Genomic DNA, 23,873 nt, shown 5'->3' with positions numbered 1-23,873 from the left:
CATGCACACATACACACATGCACACAGGTGCTGTCTTGCAGTCTTGCATGTTGTACCAACTAGTCCAAGTTTTAATCTTGTTCAGCAGACATTGGCTCTTGCATCTTCACCTAGTCAGAATGCCACGACATCACACTCAGCTGCAGAATTCTTAAATTCTGGGATTTTACGTGCCAAAGCCACAGGTATGATTATGAGGCACGCCGTAGTTGGGGAGTCTGAATTAATTTTGACCACATGGGGTCCTTTAATGTGCACCCAATGAACATACACAGGTGTTTTTGCATTTTGGCCCCATTGAAATGCCACAGCCGGGATTTCATCCCGTGCCCTCGGGCTAAGCAGCGCAACACCAAAGCCACTACGCTACCACAGCGTGTATCCTACAGAATACTTCAGCCACCATGGCAGGTGCTTCCATAAAAAGTCTCGAACTATGTGGTTTCTGAAAAGCAGCTGTAAAGTGTGATAATTTCAAGTTAAACATTCTAATTAACGTCTGAAGATCTGCTCATTGCGCCCTCTTTCACGGTTTCGCAGGACATTGTGGCACAGCCCAAGGCGGACAAAGACGTCAAGGGCAGTGTGGGCGCCCCCATGCCAGGCACTGTGGTAGACATCAAGGTCAAAGAAGGCCAGGAGATCAACAAGGGTGACGCCCTGGTTGTGCTAAGCGCCATGAAAATGGAGATGGTGGTGCAGGCACCCGTGGCTGGCAAGGTGAAGAAGATCTGCATCACCAAGGACATGAAACTCCAAGGAGACGACCTCCTGCTTGAGATTGAGGAGGCCGCGTGATCTCGTTCGGCAGGTCACGTGGAAAGAAGCCCTTTTGTTTCTCATGGCCCACGTCTTTACTTCGAGTGACTTTAATGAGGAATTATTTATCCAAGCCAACATTCCGATTGGCTAGGCACTCGTCAAGGAGGCTACACGACTGATGGCCGGGTACAGCTTCTGTGGGAGAACCTGCCTGACAGTTCAAGCCATGGTACCCTTCCATCGTTGTTCCTTCATGCCATGTTAATTTCTTCTTTCCTTCCACCCCTATGGACGGGATACCGGTGATGAAGGCATGCATTTCCGGAGTGACACTGTTTAACAGCTTGGCTTTGAGTGCTGCTAGCAGCTTTTTAGGGCATTGAACAGGTGTGCTGTCACATATCAACCAAAGCGCACTAGTCTTCTGAATCAAGGCAGATGCTCACTGTGCACAATCAACGTAAAGCAGAGCTAGCTTTCAAGTCCTCTTGGCCTGTCCTTAGGTTAGTTTAACATGTTTACTCACAATTCATAGGAGCTTGTTTTTAACCTTTTGCTGTTGTCCATTGAGCTTGCCTGCCACTTGGAAAGTGATGTCGGAAAATGTTCAACTAGTTGACGAATGTCCCTTTCTTGATTTAGTGTTTGCCAGATATAACAATTGGCTACATGAAGGTGTACACCAGAGCCTGCTATGCTTTAGCCTATAAGCCACTCTTGTGACATCAGACTCGCTTACCACCTGTATCAACAGAAATACTATTTCCTGTAGGCATTATTTGTTTGTATATAGCCTTACAATGTCTGCCTTTTGCAAGTATCTGATTGTTAGGCAGCACCGACATTATTGGCAATTTGTACCATCTTTTATAGTATGCAGTCAGTCTTTCCTTTTTCTTTTTTTTTTTTCATTTTATGTGCCCACTAGACAACACACATTCATTTATTCATTTTATGTACAGTTTTCAAGAGACCTGAAAGTATTTTTGCAGGTCCTTCATTTCTGTCTGTTTTGGAGATGTTTTGTTGTCGAGGGCACTTTACAGTTAGACAAGTACTTTAAACATTCTGAAAAATCTCATGTCCTTAATGTAAGCTAGGCCATCGCAGTGTACTTTATTTTCTTTATTTTTTGCTCATATTTGTGTGTGTGTGTGAATGCTGTACAAGCATCACTTCAGCACATAGTTCTTCTAACTTTCCCCAAGAACTTAACTCAACAGCCTTAGCCACTGCCTCGGTGATCTATTTGTGGGACAGTACAGCATAGGGGCACAGTATTTCAATGTGCTCACGTTTGATAGTCAGGAATGCGTGATAATGTGGTCTTTCAGAGAGTCTTCCAAGAAGGTACATGGATAGCTATACACGTGTCTATTTTTCATAAGTCTTTATTTTGATTGGTCTTCATGTGCTCTTGCTGTATATAATGACAATAAATAAATGTCCAAACACATTGCGTGCTGTGCTCTCAATAAAAAGTGAAATTGTCATTTGGTGCCAAGTACATACAGGTGAAAAGTTCTGTTCTGCGATTACACTTTATACAGACAGCATGACAGTAGACTGCTGCACAAATTATTCACACAGTATGGAAATGGGTTCAACTTTACAAGTACAATTAAAGCAAAGGACAGTAAAACTGCTGAAGCAGGCACAAACGTATTGCAATGCAATCTACAACCTTGCGCATAAGTTTTTAAAGGAAACATAAAAAGACTAGTGTATGTAGACTCAAGCATTCATTTGTAAAACATAACACAATGCCAAGCATGAATAAATGCAGTCAGTGTGTTCTTGCAACCTGCGCAGGCATTGGGTTGACACTATCGATTGTGTCAAAAATACTATGGCTCAGACATCAACATTTTTCAACAGCAAGCATTGGTACCCTTGCAAATTGCTTTGCAAAGCAGTGTTCCCGAGACAATAGGGATGTTTGCAACAGCCAACTTTCCGACAAATGTACAGTTGGGTACAAAAGCTCACAGGACAAGGGTTCCACGACAAAAGTGGGCTTCTGCATTGCACTTGTAGTTTAATGGAATTGGCAAAAATTACTGCAGAGTGAAACATTGAATTCGATGCTATCTGCCGAGCCTTCACGGGAATGTTTTTATTGCATATATCGTGGCCCATAAGCTTTTGTGGCCAAACGTAGAGTATGGTCGAGATTTAAAAGGAACACGTAGGCCATAATAGAGTGGGCGTAGCAACAGTTCAACTTTATCAGGAAGAAAAGAACACCGATACCATTCACCTCAGTTCTAAGTATGAACCAACTAGCCCTCATCAAGATCTTACCGATACCAAGTGTCGCACTATATGCTCAGGCTTGTGCGTCCACTCTTGGAATCCACAAGCACATGGCTGGACTCTGCAGAGCACCAGCAGCAAAGAGAACTCTGCTTTCAGTGTCGAGTCGCTGTTGCAGGCAAGGGAGCCTAGTAGTGTAGGATACTGTACGTAACAGGCTAGCTGTTCCACCCCCTACAGACCAATTAACCGCACCGGTGGTGCCATCAAACGTTTACGTCAGGTAAAAACAGTATGGCCCCTCTCGTTATTCTCAGCAGGTAACAAAAGGCAGCTGAATACTTCTCTCCCAAGGAAGAACAGCTTGCTGGTGTTAATGCAGTTCCTTTGACTCTGGGTGGGGGAATCTGCCAGTCACCTAAAACCTGGGCCAGCATAACGTACAACTATTCCAATATGCTTTTATTCCAAATCGGCCATTAGCCCTTCATGATAGGTATATTTTGAAATATATACTTTTACCATAATTTAAGTCCAGTTTTTAAACCAATAAAGTTGGTGTTGGGATCTCTTCCTTTTAAGTGTGGACCCATGAAATACAGATGGGATGATTCAAATGCAAGTGCCAGTTGATGAAAATTTCAGTTAAAATTGGGTGGAGCAAGTGTCATGTAATTTGGGGTCTCTGCAATAAAAGATAGGTTCACATTTGAACTGTCCCATAGATACTTGTCCACAAAACTACAAAAAGTTTTCGTAACTGTTCTCAGAAATTTCATTAGTTCACAATAATACAAAAGCACTAATACTAACGTTTTTCCACAGCACTTTACAACAAAGATGCTTTGTACATAAATGAATGGAAGACAATTGGAGGGTATGACAGTGAAGCATATGTTTAAGGATGCGTTAGAAAGAATATAAAATGAAAGCTAAATGTCCATGCTAATTTGTAAGTAAAGAGCATGCAAGAAAAAAGTAGTTCCAAGCCTTCTGTTTACAAAATTACTGATCATCAATATGTCCACAAAGAACAAGTACCTGCTAAATGCTCCAAAACAGCTTTCCACAACATTGACGTAAAATACTGTTCAACTGAGCTCATGCTCTTTGTCCGTATTTTTAAATACATGTCACTTAAATATTACTCTAGAATTATGCGATGGAATGTTAAAACAGCTCGTTATGTGGAGACCTAGTGCGACGAATTGCACATTTAGAATGGTGCCAACAAGCAAAGTGAAAAAATCTGCGATGAGGCTAGGCAGGAGATCGGAGATGAGAAGATTAGAATGAAAGAGGTAAAAATGAAAAGAGCAAGCGAAAGCACTCGGTGAAAGGGGGCAAGCACATGAAATCTTCAGCACGGTTCATTTGAAAGTGACTGTGCACAGGGTTGGACACTTATCACCGTCTGACATACTACTTGAACTCGTAGCAGAAGTCAAAATTAGGCGGTTCCTTAGGAATTGGAGGAGGGCTCTCCGGGATGTCCACACCTTCCGTGTCCATGAGCCTCAGTTTGATCTCCATACTAAGCAGAGTTTCTAAGTCATTTTTTGTTTCCTTGCTGACCATCTTCTTGCCCAACAAGGCATTGATGCCATCTGTCCAGTAGTCGAAGATCTTTTCATTTGATGCTACAAAGTTGAGTGGTTCCTGGTTCGAGTCTGGTATGAGAGAAAATGCCAGCGAAGCTGTCGACTTTGCCTTGCGGGTGTCTTTCATGTACGGGCACTCACGGCCAGTTGCCAGACTTCTGATCTCGATCACAGGCAGCTTGTGCGGCAGCTCTTCGAGGCTGGGCATTGCGTTTTCCTCGCAGTCGCCGTAGTGGAAGACTTTCTGGCTCGGTGACAGTCTGCAGTACCAGAACTTGTCCTTGATTCTGTGACCCTTTGCTGAGTACTTGGTGAACAGTGTGCCTTCACAGAGGAACTGCAGCCTCTGCTGCTGGATGAGGTCCATTATCTCTGGCGTGACCTGTTCTCGTAGTTCGATAATGGGCTTGGCTTGGCTCTCCCACTCCTCCCTCGTAGACTGTTCCTGCTGCCACAGGTTCATGATCTCCGAGTAGGTCAGTGTTGCAAGCTTACTGCGGAACTTGTCGAGACTCATGAGAGGCGGCTCTGTGGCCAGGGCACGGCTGATCTGTTCCTGGACCACACTAAAGACCTTGATGAAGTCTTCTGTCGTTGCCCTCATCTCTTTCCAAGTCTTGTTTAAGAGCATGATGCCAATGCAAAAGAACTCTTCAAATGGATGGTCGTGTGTAAAGAACATTGGGTAGTAAGTCTTTCCTTGCTCTGTAGGGGGCTCACCAACCTTGAGGATTTCAGCCAGAAGCCGTGTCAGTCTAATGCTGCTGCGGCCAAAAGGGCACTCATGCTCATCAGCCCTGCACGAGTTCTCGAGAACAAACTTGGTGTAACTTTCTGTGTGATTTCTGGCAAAGTATACCATGTTGTCCAATGCCAATATTCCAGGTGGTTCACTAAAGTCCTCAATAGGGTTGGTATGGTTTTGGAAACCCAACTTCTTGTAGTCTTTTGCATAGCCACCGCCTTTCCGGCCACCACTTGTAGTGCTACAAGTACCATCAGCTTCAACATCAAATGCAATGCGTCGTAGTTCAAGGATTCGTTCACGTGCCTCGGCATCATTTGGGTCAACACCAACACGCCGTTCCTCCAGCAAATTGAGCAACAATGTTTGAAGAACATAAAGCTGATGAGCCATTTCAGTGCCAACATGCTGTTGCGAACGTTGAAGGACAGCTGTAACAATGACGTTCCGGATGTGCCGCGAAGACAGGGTCGCTGCTAGTGTCTTGCGCTTTGTGGTGCTCTCGGCCTTGAGGAAGAGTGCATTGATCAGTGCCACGGCTGACTGCTGTATTTCAACTGCTGATGATTGCATGTGCATGATAAGATTCGGTAATGTGACCTCTTGGTCTACCATGGCATAGCGACCGGTGCCGTTCAAGACGAGAGATTCCAGTATGGAGAGAGATGCCTGTAACGTCCTTGTGTCCTGAGTCGTGTTGACATTCACCTGCAGAGAGATAACACAAGCTATGTTTCTTTCTTTTTCATCGCTACTGAAACTGGCAATAATGTAATAACATTGTACTTGTGAAAAAGTCACTCCTAAGATGCCAAGGGGAACTTCTTGAAAATAATGCTGTATTTTCGCAGTTAAGACGACACACACTGCAGCCTTGTTCGTTTTTTGCCTTCGTATCGTCTGCACTGTGAAAATACAGCTAGAGCTGTAGCTTTTCACTACAGCACAACATATACATGTGCACAATCCTAACGGTAGTTGAAGTCTAGGGTTTGAAGAAGCTCCCAACCACGTCCCAACCTTAGCTCGTAATGCAATATTTGCGATACATTTTTAATCGCTAATGCAGCAGTTAGTCATCCTAAATCACTTCCCGCAACCTTACTAATTTTAGTTCTGGTATGACATGTAAAAACACGTGCACAGGAGAACGCGGTGGCTCTGCGAAAAGGTAACAAAACAAAACAAAAATGCCTCGGCTCGCGCAGTATGGCACGCGAAGCTTGGCAGACAACCGTGTCTTTAGCTGAACGATAAGCGGTCAACGACAAACGGCGCGCTTAGTACCTGATTGGCGACGCGGCCGACAAACTTGGGCTCCAAGATGTCCCAGAAGACGATGCCGTGATCCATAAGTTCGACGAACGACTGCAAAGTCAGCGCCAAGTGGTCGCCCGTGTAGGTACCCGCTTCGACCATGTTGATGAGCAACTGGTGTCCCTGCTTGTTTATGAACTCGAGAGCGAACGTGTAGTCCGACGAAAGCCTCTGCAGACGTTCCAGGGCCGCCCGCATGTCATCCGGCTTGTTCGAGTGAAGTTTGTCGAGGATGTCTTGTGCCGTCTTGGCGGGGCTGTGCGTCAGTCGCAGGACGTAGCCGTTCTTTATGTCGTTTCGGTTCTTCTCGGTGATGTAGGAGCGAGCGTTGTCCGAGAACTGGAGCGAGTACTGTTCAGGTTCGGCCAGCGCCCAGGTGTTGCACAGGTCCTGGATGATGGCCGTGAGTGGTCGCTGCTGGTCGAACTCGATGAGCTGCGGCACTTGCTCGTCCATCTCGACGGCGATTTTGACGATGTGCGCGTCCTTGATGGCGGACATCGTGCCGGGCTTTGACTGACGGGCGCCTTTCATGGCGGGCTTGGGGTAGCGGCTGGTAGCCGCGCTTACGCAGCGCGAAAACGCGTGCTCTCTACGCTGTTAGCTGGGCGGATGTCGGCTTGCCGCCGCCGCCGCCGCTCCCACATCGACAGCAGCTCGGCACTTCGCTGGCGTCAACACTGGAGATCGGAGGAGGAGGGAGGAGCGGGCAAGTAACGGATTTCGTTGGCTTCGAACAATCTGTGTATGAGTACAGCAGAAACGGAACCAAAACAAGGCTTGTCACACACCTCTTGCTTTAAGGGTTGTTTCCAATATTTTCACGGTAAGTTAAGTCAGCAACGCTCAGTCGCATGTCTCGCTTGATTGTCTATATGCACGGTGCACTTTCGAGTGTGTACTGGCCTGAGGGGAGCTGCGTCGAAGTTTGGCTTGCGAAAGTCCTGAACGAATACGCATGCTTGTACTTCGGAGGAAGAAACAAATCACCGACGGTTACGATACTCCCTAAAGCGAAAGTTGAGCGCATCACGAGTTTTCATTTCGTGATATATTGTCTGGCGCGGACAATGTCTCGTGCGGCACGTTGTAAACAGAGCGAAGTGTGGTGCTACTGTCTCGCTAATCTGGACAATGCTTCATCTGGAGATCGCGAGAGGCAGCGTGCGGGTTACATGTGGGCACTATTCTCAGCAGCCGCCGCAGACAGACCTGCCAGACGACGCGCGCTACTCTGGCGCCGTCTCGTATCCATTGTGGCCGCAAAACGCTCTTCTTTTCGCATGTACGACCATTGCATTGGTACGACCAATGCCTACCTCCTCCTCCGCTTTCCTCCTCACGTCTTTCATCCCTCGCAGCGCTCCGCGTTCGCTCTTTCTTCCTTCGCTGTGCTCGTTCGCTCGCTCACGCCGTCGCAGAAACGGGCGCTGTACGAGTTGCGCTCTATTAAAAAAAAAAAAAAGTCAGATCAACATAATGCGCGACATGCTTACCCAGCATCCGTGCCCAGAACTTTACCACGTGCTCTACCAAAGCCACCTAGTGGCTTTGGCTCTACCTATAACAGACTCCCTTTTCTTTCTACTCAAACTTGTCTGATGAAAAATGTTTTGGTGCTGCACTAAGACAAGACGATACGAAAAAAAGAAAAAGAAAACGATCTGCTTGGAGTTTGCTGTTTAAGTTTGTGCGACGTAGGCTCTAAGAAGTAAAAACAATTCTCTTTCACTATATACTACAACATTAATTGTACCAAACAAATGTAAATTGGCTCTGTGAATTGTATCTTATGTGAGCACTTAATTGGAGACCGTCCACCATATAGAGTCCACATATCAGACTACACGAGGAATGTGATATATTAATAAAGGAAAAATGGGACATCCACCCAATCATAGCAATTGCAACCAAGGAAACCCATATGGGTTCCTTTGTAGCAATTGCTATGATTCCGGACCAGGACGAATTTTTCTTCAACTGAGAGGCTTTTCTTTCGAGGAATCCATATGGGTTTCCTTTGTAGCAATTCCTATGATTGGGTCAATGTTCCCATTTTACCTTTATTAATTGCTTCTCTTGCAGGTTTCCACAGAACTATTACGTCACTGTGACACATTATTCAAAGATGTGCAGTGTGTTTAGTTGCGAAAACTATGAAACAATGTGGATGCGCTGTCATGCTCTAAATGCTCAATTGGCTTTGCTGAAGCTAGGGCAGTGTTCTTGGCTTCTGCCGCTGGCACAAGTGTAGTGCGCACACACAAATTTATCAAATTGTAAATTTCAGTGAATTGATGAAGTTTGCCACGTGCAGTGTATATATCTTTCCACTTTCTTCTAGGAGTACAACTCAATTTAATGACGCACCACCTGCATGAAAAACTTAATTCAAATTACAATTTCATTCAAAATTTGGATGACATTGCATGCAGGATTGACTACACTGCTGCCAGCATCTCACATATACATTTTGTGAAGCCACGACAACCGGCTGGGGGACCTTATTTTAGGTGCTCTTGGCCTACTTAAAGAATGTTTATTTCTTACAAGACTGTCATTATGATTGTTAAATTTTCTCGACATTTCCTGATTGAAACTTTATAAAATTAATGTTTAAGTTCCCAGCTGGCAGCAGGTACATATTTGCCATATCATATATGCATATTGGTCTTAGATAATTACTGGTCAATAAATCTGTCAAAGCTGGGCAACAATCCTGATAGAGTTGAATTCAGCTAAACATCCCAGTAAATGGCAGGCTGGCATCCATCCCATGCACTTTTCGTTTGTTCTGACAGCTTTTAGAACAGTTTACTCATAATCAAATGCTCAGCAACACAATATAGTACACATACATAGCAACAGGTGGAAGACTAGGGGACCTGCTGCAATGATTCAGTGGCTATGCCTTTCGTTGTGGAGCAGGAGGTCATGGGTGTGATTCCTATGGTCACATTCCAGTAGGGGAAGATTGCAAGAATGCATATATAAATTAATGTGCTACGTTATGGATGCATGTTATGGAACCCCTGCTGGACAGTATAAATTAATCTGGAGGTCCCAACTACCACCCCTGTCATAGCCTAGATGTGCTTTGCCTTGAGATGCTAAATGGCACAATTTAATTTTGAGGACTAAAAAAGATTGGTGCTACCATATGCACCATTGCCATACCTAAATGACAAGTGGCATCAATTCAACAACTTGGAACAGTTTATTTTTGGACCAAACTACAATTCCTTGCAAACAATGTCTGTGACCACAAACAGTAGGAAAAAAAGTGTGTGCCATCAAAGTGAATGTAAACTGACATCAATCAGCTGCACAATTTGCCACTACACGCTCACTGACAAGGAATTAGTGGACATGTAAACTTATTATTCACGAGTGGTGCAAAAAGCAGTCACACTCGGGGTACAAAAGGTGTAAATTAATGAATAAATTCTGGAGAAGGTGACGCAGACAAAACTAACAAACAACAAGAAAAACACCGATCCTGCAGATAAAAATAATATATTCAACACAAAAATATTAAATATAAGGTACAAGCTAAAACGAAATCTCTTTCACAATGATGGTCGCTCATCATTTTGCAGATCTCGAGAGGTAGCTAGACATTGCCTCCAGCACAAGCTGTGCCTCCCAGCTCAAGTGTTCGCAAAATTACTCGAAAAAAGTTAATTGGTCTGCATTCGCAACACGACAAGCTTTGTGTAGAAGCATTTCATGCCAAATTCAAGAGCAAACACGCGCCACATTAGCATGACCTACACTACTTTCACAGGGGCATAAGCTTCTTTTCCTCTGGAGAAAGGTTGACATTAAGACAGGCATCAAATTTATTTTTGAGAAAGGCATGACGCTGACACTATGAGAAGTTGGCTTCATTTTAACAATCATAACATCAAAGACAGAGACATGATATTGGGCTGCAAAACAGTGTTGGTTACAGATGAGAACTTCGTCATACATAGCTTGGAAGCCAACAACCACAACATTATAGACGAACGGGACAAAGTTTGGTGACCATTTGTGGTACAGTACCATCATCAACAATGCACAGAACAACCCTGCGGCATGCTGGGAAATAATGTGAGGTTCACCGTGAGAAGCGCTTCATATAAAAATACTATCCATTACTGGGCAGGCATAGAGGCTAACGCAAGCTATGTGTATGTAGCACAATACACTGCAGGGTAATACCTCAAGTAGAAACTCTAAGAGCACTCAAGTGTGGGTTATGTAGCTAAAAAATTGTGCTACATGCAATGTATACTTTCTTAATTTGCTTCTGCATTGGGTTGCTAGTTATTACAGGTGCGGCTACACTTGGCGCAGCTAGATATATTTGCATAGAAGTGTACTGTGATGACACCTGCCAAGAGGTGTTTTCAATATTCTGCTTTGTGAACAGCAGCGAGAAAAAAACACATTCTGACACACACGCACACAAACACACACACAGACATACAATTTGTACATGGTGTAGCAAAACTAAGTAGCAATCTCTCTAGGGTGATACTAGTAACCCCATAGTTGGACTGAGACACTTGTTAGGTCACTATAGTCATCACTATTTATAGTACCTATAATAGCATCTCTCAATCACTGATAGCAACTTCTATTTGTCTACCTGGCACTACCGTCTGAAAAAGAGTAAGCGAAGAAACACGTTTGCACAGTTTGGGTATCACAAGATCCAGCAACTTCCTGGTGTCTAGAAACCCCAAGGGTCCTATGAGATGCAAAGCTATAAAGTTAAGACTGAGAGCTGCTAAGGACAAGGTCTAAGGTAGTTGGCCATGCTTTAATTAGCACGACTATACATCATTAAGTCCCACTTGCACCTTTATCACATACATTTGCACAGATTTCTTTTGTCAAAAAGATTTGCCTGCACAAGGAAACACTGGTAAACATAACAGCCACAGTACGACAGGCAGTCCTTTGCTGTCAATCTGGGTGCTCAACACAAACTATTGGAAAAAAAAATCTATCCAACAAGTGACTTAAATAAAATAAAAAATAAGAGAGGAAGGAGAAATTGTGTCATTTGCCCACTTAAGTTAGTAGGCTTCATGACATTTTGCCTCCGGAATACTTAAGTCTCATCACAGAAGTGAACACGATGCTGAACAAGAATGGGAGAACAAAAAGGAAGAGCTGCAGAAACAACTCTAGAAAGCTTGTTTAGTTCAACTTGGGTACACGGCTTTCAACAAATAACTACAGAAAGCTTGCGCAGTTCAACACAGGTACAAAGCTTTCCATGAATAACTACTGAAAGTTTGCGTAGTTCAACTTGAGTACAGAGCTTTCCGTGAAGGACTATAGAAAGCTTATGCCACTGCAACTCATGTACACAGCCTTGCATGAAGCACATTCACATCACCGGGTTAGGAGAAGCAGCGGCAGCTAGACAGCTGTGTCCGTGCACAAAGCGTGCCTGTAACTGGCGCCTTGCTGATGGTTCAGACTTTGAGAGGATGTGGAGTCACAGCTCTCGGAGATGTGGGCGTGGCACTGGGACAAGCAGAACGACGAGTTCCATGTCAAATTTAGCTGCGGTGTTCATGCATGCCTCGGTTCTCTGATGACTTCGAGTGGCTCGACTCTGGCGTGGGAAGGATTCCACTGCAGGACTGAGATACAGGGATTGCTGGGATAGGTTCCACTGCATTTCGCCAATGACAGGTTCATGACGGCTTAGGAACTGGAGGGGACGCCGCTGCCTCTTGGTACGATGGGAGGCATTGCTGCATGTGCACATACAGAGGCATAAATTGACATTGGAAGTATATGGCACCTATATATTGTGCTCAGAAAAGATTACTTAATAAGAATAAAGGTGTTGGGAAGTACAAACATTACTTCAGTTCGGCCGACAGCTTAGTGCGTGGTGCAGCTATTTCTGCCAACAAGAACGCCACAGAAAACCACGAAAAATCCAACAATACACATACAGCACTCATCTATAACTAGGCATTTTGCATACATTATAAAGTGCTACAAAATTTAAAGAAATGCAAGATGGCAATTTTTCGCCCTCCTTGAAAACTCTGATAGTCTGCTCACACGTTCTCTACCTATGGCAGCACCGCACATCATGAGACTATCATGTCAAAAAGCACACAAAATAAATGAATGGTACTGTTGCAATTTTGTGGCAATCAGGTGAAAATTATTATGCTAAGAGAGAAGTGGGAGTGAACTGAGCAGAATAAGCAAGAACTCTTGACCAAACTGATGGAGCTGGAGAACTGATTCTGTGGTACAGAATGTGAGTCTGGAAGAGCCAATCCAAAGTCTGTACTTCCCACCATTCTCATGGCAGATGAAGAACCACATCTCCAATGTTTCTTCCAGCAAGTTAATCTATATGACTCTAAGTATAAATATAATCCAGGCATTAGGCTGTGTTAGGCTGTATTAGAGGCATAAGGCTGCATCTTGTAGCCTTACACCTGAATGCACATTTCAACTGTCTCTTGTTCCTTGCTTTTTTTTGCACTGCTGAATGTGCCAGGTTATCTATTCAAATGGAAATTTAACATACAGTACTTTCTAAAATTCGCTTATATAATTCTGCACTTTGTCTTGCAAGTAGCGACTGCCTCTTCAAGTAGTCCAACTGATGCAACAGAATTTGATATATATAACAAGAGATCTATCGTAAATCTGTCTCCCAAAAATTAGATAACCCAGTATATTGTGAATTTGTTATCTGCCAAAACTCAAGGTCTTGTTTCAGCAAATTATGCAACATGTAAGCCTGTGCTATAAAAAAATGTTGACGCCCTTTGGGACATATTTTGTCCACAAACTACCAAACTATAATCAGCATCAGACTTGCTTGCGTTTCATTTTCTTAAAACTGTGCACTTGCTAATTTCTTGTCATGAATGCTATGACACATTGATAATGCGTATGTCATTCGGGACCTAGAAGTACTACAGAGTGTGCAGCATTACAGAAAGGAAAGATGCGCAATTATATAGATGACGCTTATTGTCTGGGGACAAGATAAGCCCTAAAGGGTGCAAACTTTTCTTAGACATGGCGTGAAAAAGCTCAACCTGACATATTAAAAAGAACAAAAATTCTGCAGAAATCAAGGTGATTGTCAAAGATTGCAACATCTTCCCGGTTACCCTGCTGCTTGTCTCATGTAGAGAAGATGCAGCCTAATTCCCGCCCTCCTCACCTCAATTTTCCTCCTATGTGTGTGACATCATCACCTGCACCAAAAAATTATGCACCTCCTTCTCTTCTCCTGCTCTGTGCATGCACTTCCTTCTCCACTGATTACTCTCCACCCCTTTCTTACTCGTTGCCCTCTACTGCTTTAGATTGCCATCCACCAACTATGAAAACCCAAAGGAAGTAGCTAAAGAAAGTCATTGCTTTAAAAGCATCAAAGCACAAGTAAGCATTGTATACTAACCACATTGAGCACCGTATCTGCATAAGATGGGGGCTTGTCTTGCTGCATCTGAAAGATATAGGTAAGGCAGGAATTTATGGTCAGAGTAAAGAGGCACAAACTGCTGTGTGGTGGCAAAACAGTATAAATAGATCACGGCAGTGCTGACATACAGAACAATTCCTTTTCACATAAGAGAACAAGGACGAGTTCAACAATGGAGTTTAACAAGAACAAACGTACCTGGTAAATGTTCAATGAGCCTTGGGAGTTTGACGTGTGGATACCTACAAGGACAAGGAAAAGTTTTAGGTTCATTTCTTTACATATCCCAACTAAAAATATATGTGCATACTTGTGTTATCTGGTGCAGAGTACCATGAGCATAAATTGAAATACTGCCAAGTCAATCAACTAGAACATGCTTCGCTAGCAGTAGCCAGTTATATGTAAATTCTTTGGCTGTAGCCAGTGGGACTGATTTGCAAACCAATGGTGCAGCCTGTTGTGGCTCCCTCACTAGTTGCACTGCCGCTAATATGGAGCAAGTTTTAATAGAAAGCAATGCCTTCTGAGCGAGTTAAATCAAATTTATGTTGTTAGCAAACTCGTGAAGAAGCCTTCAGTATTTCTTTGTTCTTATAGTAATGGTAACATGTCACCAACAACTGAAAGTGATGTTCTCAATTGTGCCCTGAAAGCCTTGCATTAACATTAAAACCATCAAGTAAAAAAATTTAGAAAGTTCATTAATGAATCAGTAGTAATTACTCTATTATTAAGAACAGATAGTACTGGAAGATTCTCCAGGTCGTTGCTAACAACATACAGTTGGTTTCATCTGCACAGAAGGCCTTACTTTTTTTTTACATCGTTCATGATAGCAGGGAAACCTGATGTATATAAAGGATCGCCTAAAGCTGAATGTTTGTTCCACTATTAACCGAGGAAGCTGTGTTACTCCCAAGTGGCTTACCACAACAACCAAGTATTCACAGAGCAACAAGTCATAGCAACAAGCCATTAAAACAAGAGAGAGATATTGAAATGCTGAATTAAATGAAAAGCTTGGAGATGTTTGCCTGGCTGATGATCTATCACGTGTTGGGTGAGAAATGTGATATATACAATGATAAAAAATAATAATAAAAAAAAGAACAGACAGCACATACACTCATGGATGTGCACACACACACTAAGTATATTAGTCTCCGTTAGTTCTTTTGTTTCCAAGAGTGCCATAGAAACACTGTATAGAATGCCCTGCAGCTTCAAGCTTATCTCATGATAGAAGCACAGTGCAGCTTTCACGGCTACTGCTGATGTGAGGTTCTCGATAAGTGGCCCTTTTGTATTTGTTTTACAATGAAGCTGCTAAGGGGAGTTCCAAAATGGTTTTCATGCAGCGGCAGGGAAAGCTGATGATGAAGTGTGGCACAGTGGTCAGTAGCAAGTGTAAATCAAAGAGCAGCCAGCACCACAGCCTGCATTGGTGCTCCAAAGTGATCATACGACCAGGGCGTTAGTCAGAATACGCAGCCAGACTGTGTATAGTACTGGCTTTACACTGGCTGCACAAAGAACAGCTGGCAATGCAGTTCTACCACATTACTGGAATGTGCAGCAAGAAGCCAGAAACTGGATGCCAGTGTTAGCAGAACCAACGCAGCATACAGGAACATGTGTCGGATATAATGCAGACTACATAACTACTAAGCTCAACTATACTTCAAGCATTTTAAAAGGCTTGGGTATAGCAAGGAAATTGCATCGGTGTAGTTAAGCCTTTACAAAGTCTTGGGTAGATTTTGGGCAGTGGCAAAACGGACCCCTAGTACTTGTAAAAACTAACTCGCTTCTACCGCTTCGCTTTCTTCGATATATGAGTTGCTCGAATTGGCATAGGTTGGCAAAGTCTTTTTTTTTTTTTCCTTTTCTCAAGAGTGATTATGTGCAGACAAAGAGGCAACCTGCTCATGGTGAGCAGACCTCGGCAATATTATCACGGTGAAGAGCAGGCTTTACTCTCACCATGAATGTTGCTTGGAGCAATGTGCTGATCCACAGGAATGCCAATTGCAGCTGTCCGCTGCAGAGCTGCAAGCGTGGAATCTCTCGCGCAGCATGGGAAATAGAAGAACATGTTCCTGAAAAAATTAAGGGAAACAGTTGCAAGAACAAAACCCAATGACTCAACTGACTGATTTATCGATGAACTTGCAGGTCAAAGGTTTGATATCAGCACTGGGGCTGTGAGAGACACCACAGTTTCTCATAGGGCGTCCGGGTTTATTCTGTCTCCGTATCATGACTCAGGGTTATTTTTACCCTGGGTTTAACTACAGGTCAGGAGGGCTCCAGGTTAACTTTGACCACTTGGGGTTAAATCTAAGTACAGAAGCTGGCGCTCTTTGGCCACACTTGGCCCTTGCGCCATTAAACACTACATATCATCATCAAGTACAGAAGCGTTTTTTTTTTTTTTTTCATTGTACCTCCATCTATATGCAGTGTGGGAGCTAGCAGTCAAACCCACAGCCTAAGCTTGTGCTCTCGAAGAGATCGATGGCCTCCATCACGCCTTGTACGCAGATGACATCACCCTGTGGGTCAACAAGGGCAGTGACGGTCAGATAGAATACACCTTACAAGCAGCGGTCTCTGCAGTCAAAACCTACCTCCAAGACACAGGTCTCCGACTATCTCCACTGAAATCGGAGCTGCTCGTCTACCGCTCACACCGCCGGCCCAAGCCTACAGCCGAAGCGCGCCAATGTGACGACATAATCCTCTATACGCAAGACGGCTCCTGCATTCCCCTAGTCCCGAAGATACGCATCCTAGGCATGCATATAACAGCCAACGGGTCAAACATAGAAGCTATTCGCAAAATCGAAGGCAAGGTTACAGCGGCTACCCGCCTGATCAAACGCATTACAAACAAGCATACGGGCATGAAGGAGGACAGTGTCATGCGCCTCATACACTCTTTCGCAATCAGTCACATCACTTATGTAGCTGCCTTCTACAACTGGAATGTCACTGAAAGGGAGAAAATCAACACCCTTATACGCAAGACTTACAAGATCGCCCTTGGCCTACCGGAGTCCACAAGCACTGCTCGTCTGCTACAGCTGGGGGTATACAACACGCTTGAGGAAATCGTGGATGCGCAAAGAACCTCTCAACTCGAATGCATGCCTCTGACAGCCACGGGCCGGTACATCCTGCAGAAACTCGGCTTCAACTACCACGTCCAACACGGTCAGAAACAGGTCATTCCACCTGACCTCAGCGACACGCTGATTGTCGCCCCTATACCTTGAAACATGCACCCCGAATTTAATCGGGGCCGACGCCAGGCCCGTGCCAAGGCACTGCTGCGCTCCTTGGGTGGAAAGAGGACTACGCGCTTTGTAGGCGCCGCAGAATACACACAAGTACACTGGTTCACGGCGGTGACAGAACAATCCACTGAGCCCCCACAGCGGTTACCTAATAACTCATTCCAATGGTACGAAAAACCTGCTAATTAAGCGACAGTTTTACGAGTGAATGTATGTATTATCTGCAAACACTAGGTGATTAAGCCTGCCAACATGCGCTGCATTCACAAAGGTTGATGCAATGAAATTCCTTTTGTATTAAAGGATTTGTCAGGTAATGCCTTTAAATACCACACACATTACAACCCTTTCATGAAAGGTCGTAAAAAATAAGGCTTTAGCCCATGGCCAACTATCATTTTTGTATTTTATACATGCAAAACAGAGAAATGCTCTCATAAGACGACTGAACCAAATGAATTTATATTTGTAGCATTTCAGAAAGAAAGTCAAATTGTATTGACTGTATGAAGCAAATTCTCAATTTAGGGCTTCACAGTTTTGACAAACACTGCCAAATAGCGGCAAGTTTAAAAAAAGTTGAAGCACAAATATTGAAATTCCATAGTGCTGCACCCAAAAACCCATCGCAGTTCTGCATCTTTTAGAGAACCTGAATGATTAATGGGTTTCAATGGCACAAGGGCCAGTTCTGGCCAAAGAGCACCAAGAGAGAATCTGAAGTGTAAAAATGTGATAGTACATGAATTTACAGCTTACTTTAGGTTTTTACAATATCTACAGGAGATTTACGATAGTCCTTCAAAAATTTATTGGTATATTTTAGAGCAATGTATAATAAATCAATTTTGTCCACATTATATGTCCCAAAAAGGTGCAGCTTACAGATATCTTTTTCTTTTTTAATTGATCGTTATGATGCTTTAGTCTGTATTTATTTTTTAAGGAACAGACAGCCTCTACGAATATATGAGCAAGATCTCTACTCCCTACAGTCAGTAGATTTTACATTCTTATTTTAAGTATAACAAAGCTAATAAAAATTGGTGCAGCGGATGCCAAGAGAAAGCATTTCTCTGTTCCCGTGTATTTAGATAGGAGCTCTAGAGGTAAATCTGCCTCTGAAAACATGTATAAAGAAAGCATGGTGCGTACAGGTACCTATGCACTGTGCACGTGACAGTATTTGTTTGATTTGAAATCACAAGGAAGTGAACCTTGCCTTTGATTTATGAGGAACAGGAGTGCAACAACCAAAATGGCAACAATCATGAGGATGGCGAGGACGTTGAACTTGGACGTAGTATGGAAGCTGTCCCCTCCTTGCTTTTCAAATGAGGCTGCAAGAAGTAAAAGGGAAAAAAAAAGAAAGTTAGGATAGTGAAATCTATCACTCTATACACCATTTCATACACAGCAGTCACAATGCTGCGGAGGTTAGAACAACTTTATTTACACTACTTGCATTCGTGACCAAAAAATAGTGACACGACAGACTGAAATAGGAATATGGAATGTCATCTGCCATACCGTAGACTTCATATGTTACAGTTATTATATATGAAGTGGGTGGAAACTTGGGAAAGATACATTTGTATGATTTGTATGATTTGTATACATTTTTGTATGACCACACTCATAGCACAGCTTCTACAGCAGACCACCTGGATGTGCAATAAGAGCATAATACTCCACACATACTAAGCTTAACGCAAACAAACAATACGTTTTTCCAGGCAACATTAACTCCTTGCATTACAGTTCTAATATATAAAAAAAATTATGGGGTTTTACGAGCCAAAACCACTTTCCGATTATGAGGCACGCCGTAGTGAAAAACTCAGAAAATTTCGACCACCTGGAGTTCTTTAACGTGCACCTAAATCTAAGTACACAGGTGTTTTTCGCATTTCGCCCCTATCGAAATGCGGCCGCCGTGGCCGGGATTCGATCCTGCGACCTCGTGCTCAGGAGCCCAACACCATAGCCACTGAGCAACAACGGCGGGTACAGTTCTAATATATAAAAAAAATTTGTTGGTAAAAGAAGTCGCAGATCAAAAGCCAATTGCATAGCTTCCGTGGCACTGCCTGTCAAGTATGAACTGCAGTCATTATCGTCATTAACATCATCCTACAGCTGAAACTCATTATAACGAAGTCAGATCTGACACGACAATACCATTGTTATGTTCTATATTAGTTATAAGTATATATTCACTTCACTAATAAACACAAGAAAATTTTGTTTACTTTATTATATCGAGGTTTGACTATGTCCACACTGCAGGATGAAGGTCTCTCTTATTGATCTCCAATTAGAACCCTGTTTTGCACCAGCTGACACCATCCTATACTAGCAAATCTCCAAAATTCGTTGCACCACCTAATTCTCTGCCACCCACAACTGCACTTCCCTTCTCTTGGCACCAATTCTGTAACTAGAGTCGACCACCGGTCATCTGCCTTATGCATTACATGTTGTGATGGTTAACTAGAATATCGGCTACACCCGTTTGCTCTCCAATCCACACCATTGCCTAGCTGTCCCTTAACATTATATGCCTATCATCTTTCATTCTACCACTTGTTGCACAGTCCTTAAGTCTTCTCAAGCTTCTACGTTAACCTCCAAGTTTTTCCCCCTTTTGTAAGTACTGAAAGAAATCAAATATATTGTGCACTTTTCTTTTCAAGGATAGTGCTAAGCTGCCAGTCATAACTTGGTAGCCATAAGTGTTCCAACATTTTATTCTAATTTTCATTCTCCTGCAGTATATCTGGACAACATATTTGCCCTCTGTGTCCTTTTAAATAACCATCACTGATTTATCAGTGTGTGAGAGATGATGCACTTTTGTTACAGATGATGAATAGAAGCTGATGGAAGATGAAGGATAAAAAAGGAAAGGAAGAAAACTAATTGGTGTCATCTCATGGTGTACGCAAAAGGTAAAGGCAACAAAGGTTAAGTGTCACATTTGCATACTTACTAAACTTCTCACAGTGGTCATCTGCAACGTATGTATCATCCTTGCATGTACATGTTCCATTGATGCAGACTGCTCGCGAATAGAATGAACAGGGTTTTGCTGAGGAGCAACTGTGACCTATCAAGGTCTCTGTAAGAAAGAAGCGACCTTCCTTTCAAATGGCAACACTGAGAAAGCATCAAGTGTTTCTTGTTATCACCTGTCACAATGTCTCCAAGCAACACTTTGAAGGCAACACTGGCTATCTTTTTAGGAAAATGGTCAATTGGGAACATATGTAATAGTTTATTACTTCTGCAGTGCAAAGGAAAAAAAAAAGACTACAAGGAACACACAATGCACTTTCCAGTCATTTTTGCACCTCTCTGTCTCTATCCTTTGCACCGATGGAAGTAAGCTTTTATATGTACAGATATTTTAGGACAGTTTTTTTTTGCGTGCTTGCTTTCACAATGCTCAACTTTTAACAGATTGTCACTCTTTACTGCAAGGCGAGCTCCAGCAGTGTTATCTTTCTTAAACTATGCTCAGTGATTTCTTATCTTGATATGAGGCCTCACAAAACTGTTCTAGAATTCTTAACTGTGGGACTCAGTTCTCATCTTTAGTGCTTGAAGAGCCTGCGATGCTTTGCGCCTACTCGTTTTCTGGTTCCTTTTCTTTAAGTACGAGGTATTTTTTGCCTCCCACCAGGCACTCTGCAATAGGTAGGTAGTTAGGTTCTTTCTTATCTTGTTTTGGGCCTTCTCAATAAAAAAAAAAAAGTTATGCATCCAATGGTGTGATATACCCGCATCCAAAAACACAGCATTTCATCATGTGCGTTGGGTAGATCATTGCACACAACAGTAGTTAATGGCTGCCAGGGTGACATGTTATTTATTTATTTATTACATTCTGCAGACCCTTGGGCCCAAGCATGTGGGCAGTTTCAGAATTGCAGACATAATACTAAAAGCAACAACAGAAACTGTTTCGAGGTTAGTGTAAAAACAGCTAATAAAACACAAAACAACAACAGAACCTGTTTCTAGATTAGTAGAATAATAGCAGTACAATAACAGAGATCTGAAATGTTGAAACAGTGCTACTTTGGTGTCGTAATAGAGACTAAGAATATTGTTGCAACATCCAACATTGCATGTAAAAAAGGTGCGGGCAGTGACATAGTACCACGCTGTTCTCACTCTTCAATCTACGCAGGATAGGTCAACAAATGGCTATCACAATATGGTTGTCTCCCCTGGAAGCTGGGCACTCATAAATATATCCTTAGAAAGGGAATTGATTTATAGTCCTCGAATGTGTATGCAATTAACTGATTAATTAAATAAGTGAATAGACCACCTCGAGACATTACGAAGTACTATAGGGACATTAAACACAAATACTAAATCAGTCTACACTGGCAAAGTACTCTTTCAAAACTCTGTTTTCATTCATTTTGTGGTAAGGGGTTGATTACTAGAATAGAAAATGAAGGACAAACTCAAGTTTTGTTTAATTTTGTGCAGAAACTCTGATGCTGGTATGTCATGGGAGAAAAAGACAGGCGTCATCTTGTGTACGTGTCTGCACACCTAATGTTTTCTAATGTGAATCCCTACAAGCTAGCTCAATTTTCCGTACCTCTAAGCTGGTACGTCAGCGTGATGCCACTAATACCAAATTATATCCTTTTTCATGCTTGAGAGACTGTGACGCACTAAAGGTGCTCGAAATTTATGCTTACGAAATTCATTCTTTGGCTCTTGTAGTATACAATATAGCCCATCCTTACTGATAAAATATTAACCAGTTGAGCAGACAGCATCAAAATCCATGACGTCATGGCAAGCTCGTGTGAGAACTTTAGGTGGTGGAACCACCTGTCTCTTGTTCATGCATTTTTTTCTGGCTAATGAAAGCTTCCTGCATAGTAATAGTGGCTTTTTAAGTATTGTGGAAGGGCAATTTACTAACACACCCAACTAAACTTTCTCTTTAGCATCCAGTTAAGATTAGTTTTTAAGTCTGTATATTCATCACCAACAACAGTGTCTCTAGAACTTACCAGGCTTGCATACAAACTGGCCGTGTACAATGGCAGGTTTGTATCCTTCTCGACAAATGCATCGACGATCCACACAAATCACATGTCTGACAATATGGTCATAGCAGTGGAAATCATTCCGGCAAGGCTGTCGAAGTTCATCCACCCTTACCGTATCTGAAATGAGGTGCACTTGCCGTGAAATATCCCTTGCATGTTCACATGCAATTAACAGATGGAACATCCTTTCACAGCTATTATATGCCGTAAGTATGCGAGCTTCTCTAACATGAATTAAAGTGCTATATAGTACAACAAGGCGCACAGATAATTGCACGGTTATGGCACATACTTTAGTCCCAATTATATGCGAATATAGCCTGGGAAATTTTGACTGTTTAACTGCTATCAAGCCCGTGATCGAAAATATATATATATATATATATATATATATATATCTTAGGAAACTACGACAGTAAATGCGATACGAAATATAAATGATCTACACCTCAGTATTCTAATTTCACAAGTTACGACACAGAATAACATGTTATACATATATGACATATGTCTGCCGCTCATAAGCGAGCTCTATATCACATAAAATAAACAACAACAGCTTAATTGCATATACGTTATGGCTCGTACATGATCGCGGTAAAATAAAATTCACGTAGTTCAGCTGGTAAACAATATATTGCTACTGAGGCGGTAGGCTGATGCCGCCCTAAATACACTTCCAGTACTCACCTTCCAACTGCAAGGGAGCATCCGCGCTAGCTATCGAGATGAAGCCAGCGGCGACGCCCACAATCACAAGGGCCATGACTGGAAAACAAAACATACGGCGCGTGCGTTGAGTTGGTGCGTCCGGAACAAAACACTCAGCAGTGTACTACGAAGTGGCAAGACACGAAGTTCGACACGTTGCGGCTGTTATTGCGTAGTTTGTTCGCAATACCGCCAAGGCCGCGCTCGCAGGAAAGCGATCGACGACGTCTCTAGCAAACATCACTATCTACGCGAGTCTCGGCGAACTGGGAAAAAGCGCGCGCGGCATGTCCCAAGGCTTTAGAGTGCTAAATATTAGCTTCATCTTCCGTGCCGCCAGCCTGGTGAGATTATAACATGATTATAATCCACGCCGTTCGATTTTCATAAGCCGGTTGAAAGTCGAGAAATCCGCGCATCGTCGCACTTTCGGAAGCGGGTCAGCGAATTTAATGGTGCACGTATCAAACATTTAACTCACCGTGGCTCGAGCGATAGCAGGTAGCTGGCTGTATGGAGATGGAGGAGTGCGATTACCGGTGAAGAAGGAAGAGATGTGTTAGAATAGTTGCCATTTGTTGCCAAACGGCATAGCAACCTGCAGCCGAGGACGGAACTGCTGCA

At 43.0% G+C, this 23,873-nt stretch overlaps 3 protein-coding genes across 8 annotated transcripts in view; 1 reads left to right on the top strand and 2 right to left on the bottom strand.

Annotated features, from left to right (window-relative positions):
- Nucleotides 1–2,218, top strand: part of PCB (Pyruvate carboxylase) — a 49,523-nt gene extending 47,305 nt beyond the window's left edge. For all 6 annotated transcript variants that reach the window (XM_065434962.1, XM_065434964.1, XM_065434967.1 and 3 more), the window contains one exon: nt 541–2,218. In XM_065434962.1, the coding sequence (XP_065291034.1) occupies nt 541–798 (258 nt within the window). In that variant the 3' untranslated portion in view covers nt 799–2,218. The remainder of the gene's footprint in view (nt 1–540) is intronic.
- A 1,609-nt stretch (nt 2,219–3,827) lies between these two features.
- Nucleotides 3,828–7,374, bottom strand: Ced-12 (engulfment and cell motility Ced-12). The gene is made up of 2 exons (XM_065434969.1): nt 6,652–7,374; nt 3,828–6,072 (listed from the first exon to the last, which is right to left on the bottom strand). Exons 1-2 carry the CDS (start codon nt 7,213–7,215, stop codon nt 4,441–4,443), a joined length of 2,196 nt encoding a protein of 731 aa, XP_065291041.1. The 5' UTR covers nt 7,216–7,374; the 3' UTR covers nt 3,828–4,440.
- Nucleotides 7,375–9,879: 2,505 nt separating this feature from the next.
- Nucleotides 9,880–23,872, bottom strand: LOC135904340 (uncharacterized). Its single transcript, XM_065434973.1, has 9 exons — nt 23,731–23,872; nt 23,229–23,306; nt 22,500–22,655; nt 20,447–20,575; nt 18,677–18,794; nt 16,139–16,254; nt 14,351–14,394; nt 14,129–14,176; nt 9,880–12,440 (listed from the first exon to the last, which is right to left on the bottom strand). Exons 2-9 carry the CDS (start codon nt 23,302–23,304, stop codon nt 12,381–12,383), a joined length of 747 nt encoding a protein of 248 aa, XP_065291045.1. The 5' UTR covers nt 23,305–23,306; nt 23,731–23,872; the 3' UTR covers nt 9,880–12,380.
- Nucleotide 23,873: the final 1 nt, after the last annotated feature.

The sequence above is a fragment of the Dermacentor albipictus genome, chromosome 7, assembly GCF_038994185.2.
Source record: "Dermacentor albipictus isolate Rhodes 1998 colony chromosome 7, USDA_Dalb.pri_finalv2, whole genome shotgun sequence".
NCBI lineage: Eukaryota > Metazoa > Arthropoda > Arachnida > Ixodida > Ixodidae > Dermacentor > Dermacentor albipictus.
This window is presented reverse-complemented; position numbering and strand designations above follow the sequence as displayed.

What these genes read in the sequence shown, in the direction of transcription:
- Ced-12 (XM_065434969.1), bottom strand. Translation starts at nt 7,215, where the DNA reads ATGAAAGGCGCCCGTCAGTCAAAGCCCGGCACGATGTCCGCCATCAAG. An exon ending in TCGGCCGCGTCGCCAATCAG is followed by an intron (nt 6,073 to 6,651) that starts GTACTAAGCGCG and finishes ATCTCTCTGCAG; the next exon opens with GTGAATGTCAACACGACTCA.
- LOC135904340 (XM_065434973.1), bottom strand. Translation starts at nt 23,304, where the DNA reads ATGGCCCTTGTGATTGTGGGCGTCGCCGCTGGCTTCATCTCGATAGCT. An exon ending in TGCTCCAAGCAACATTCATG is followed by an intron (nt 14,395 to 16,138) that starts GTGAGAGTAAAG and finishes TTGTCCTTGTAG; the next exon opens with GTATCCACACGTCAAACTCC. An exon ending in GCTCATTGAACATTTACCAG is followed by an intron (nt 14,177 to 14,350) that starts GTACGTTTGTTC and finishes TATATCTTTCAG; the next exon opens with ATGCAGCAAGACAAGCCCCC.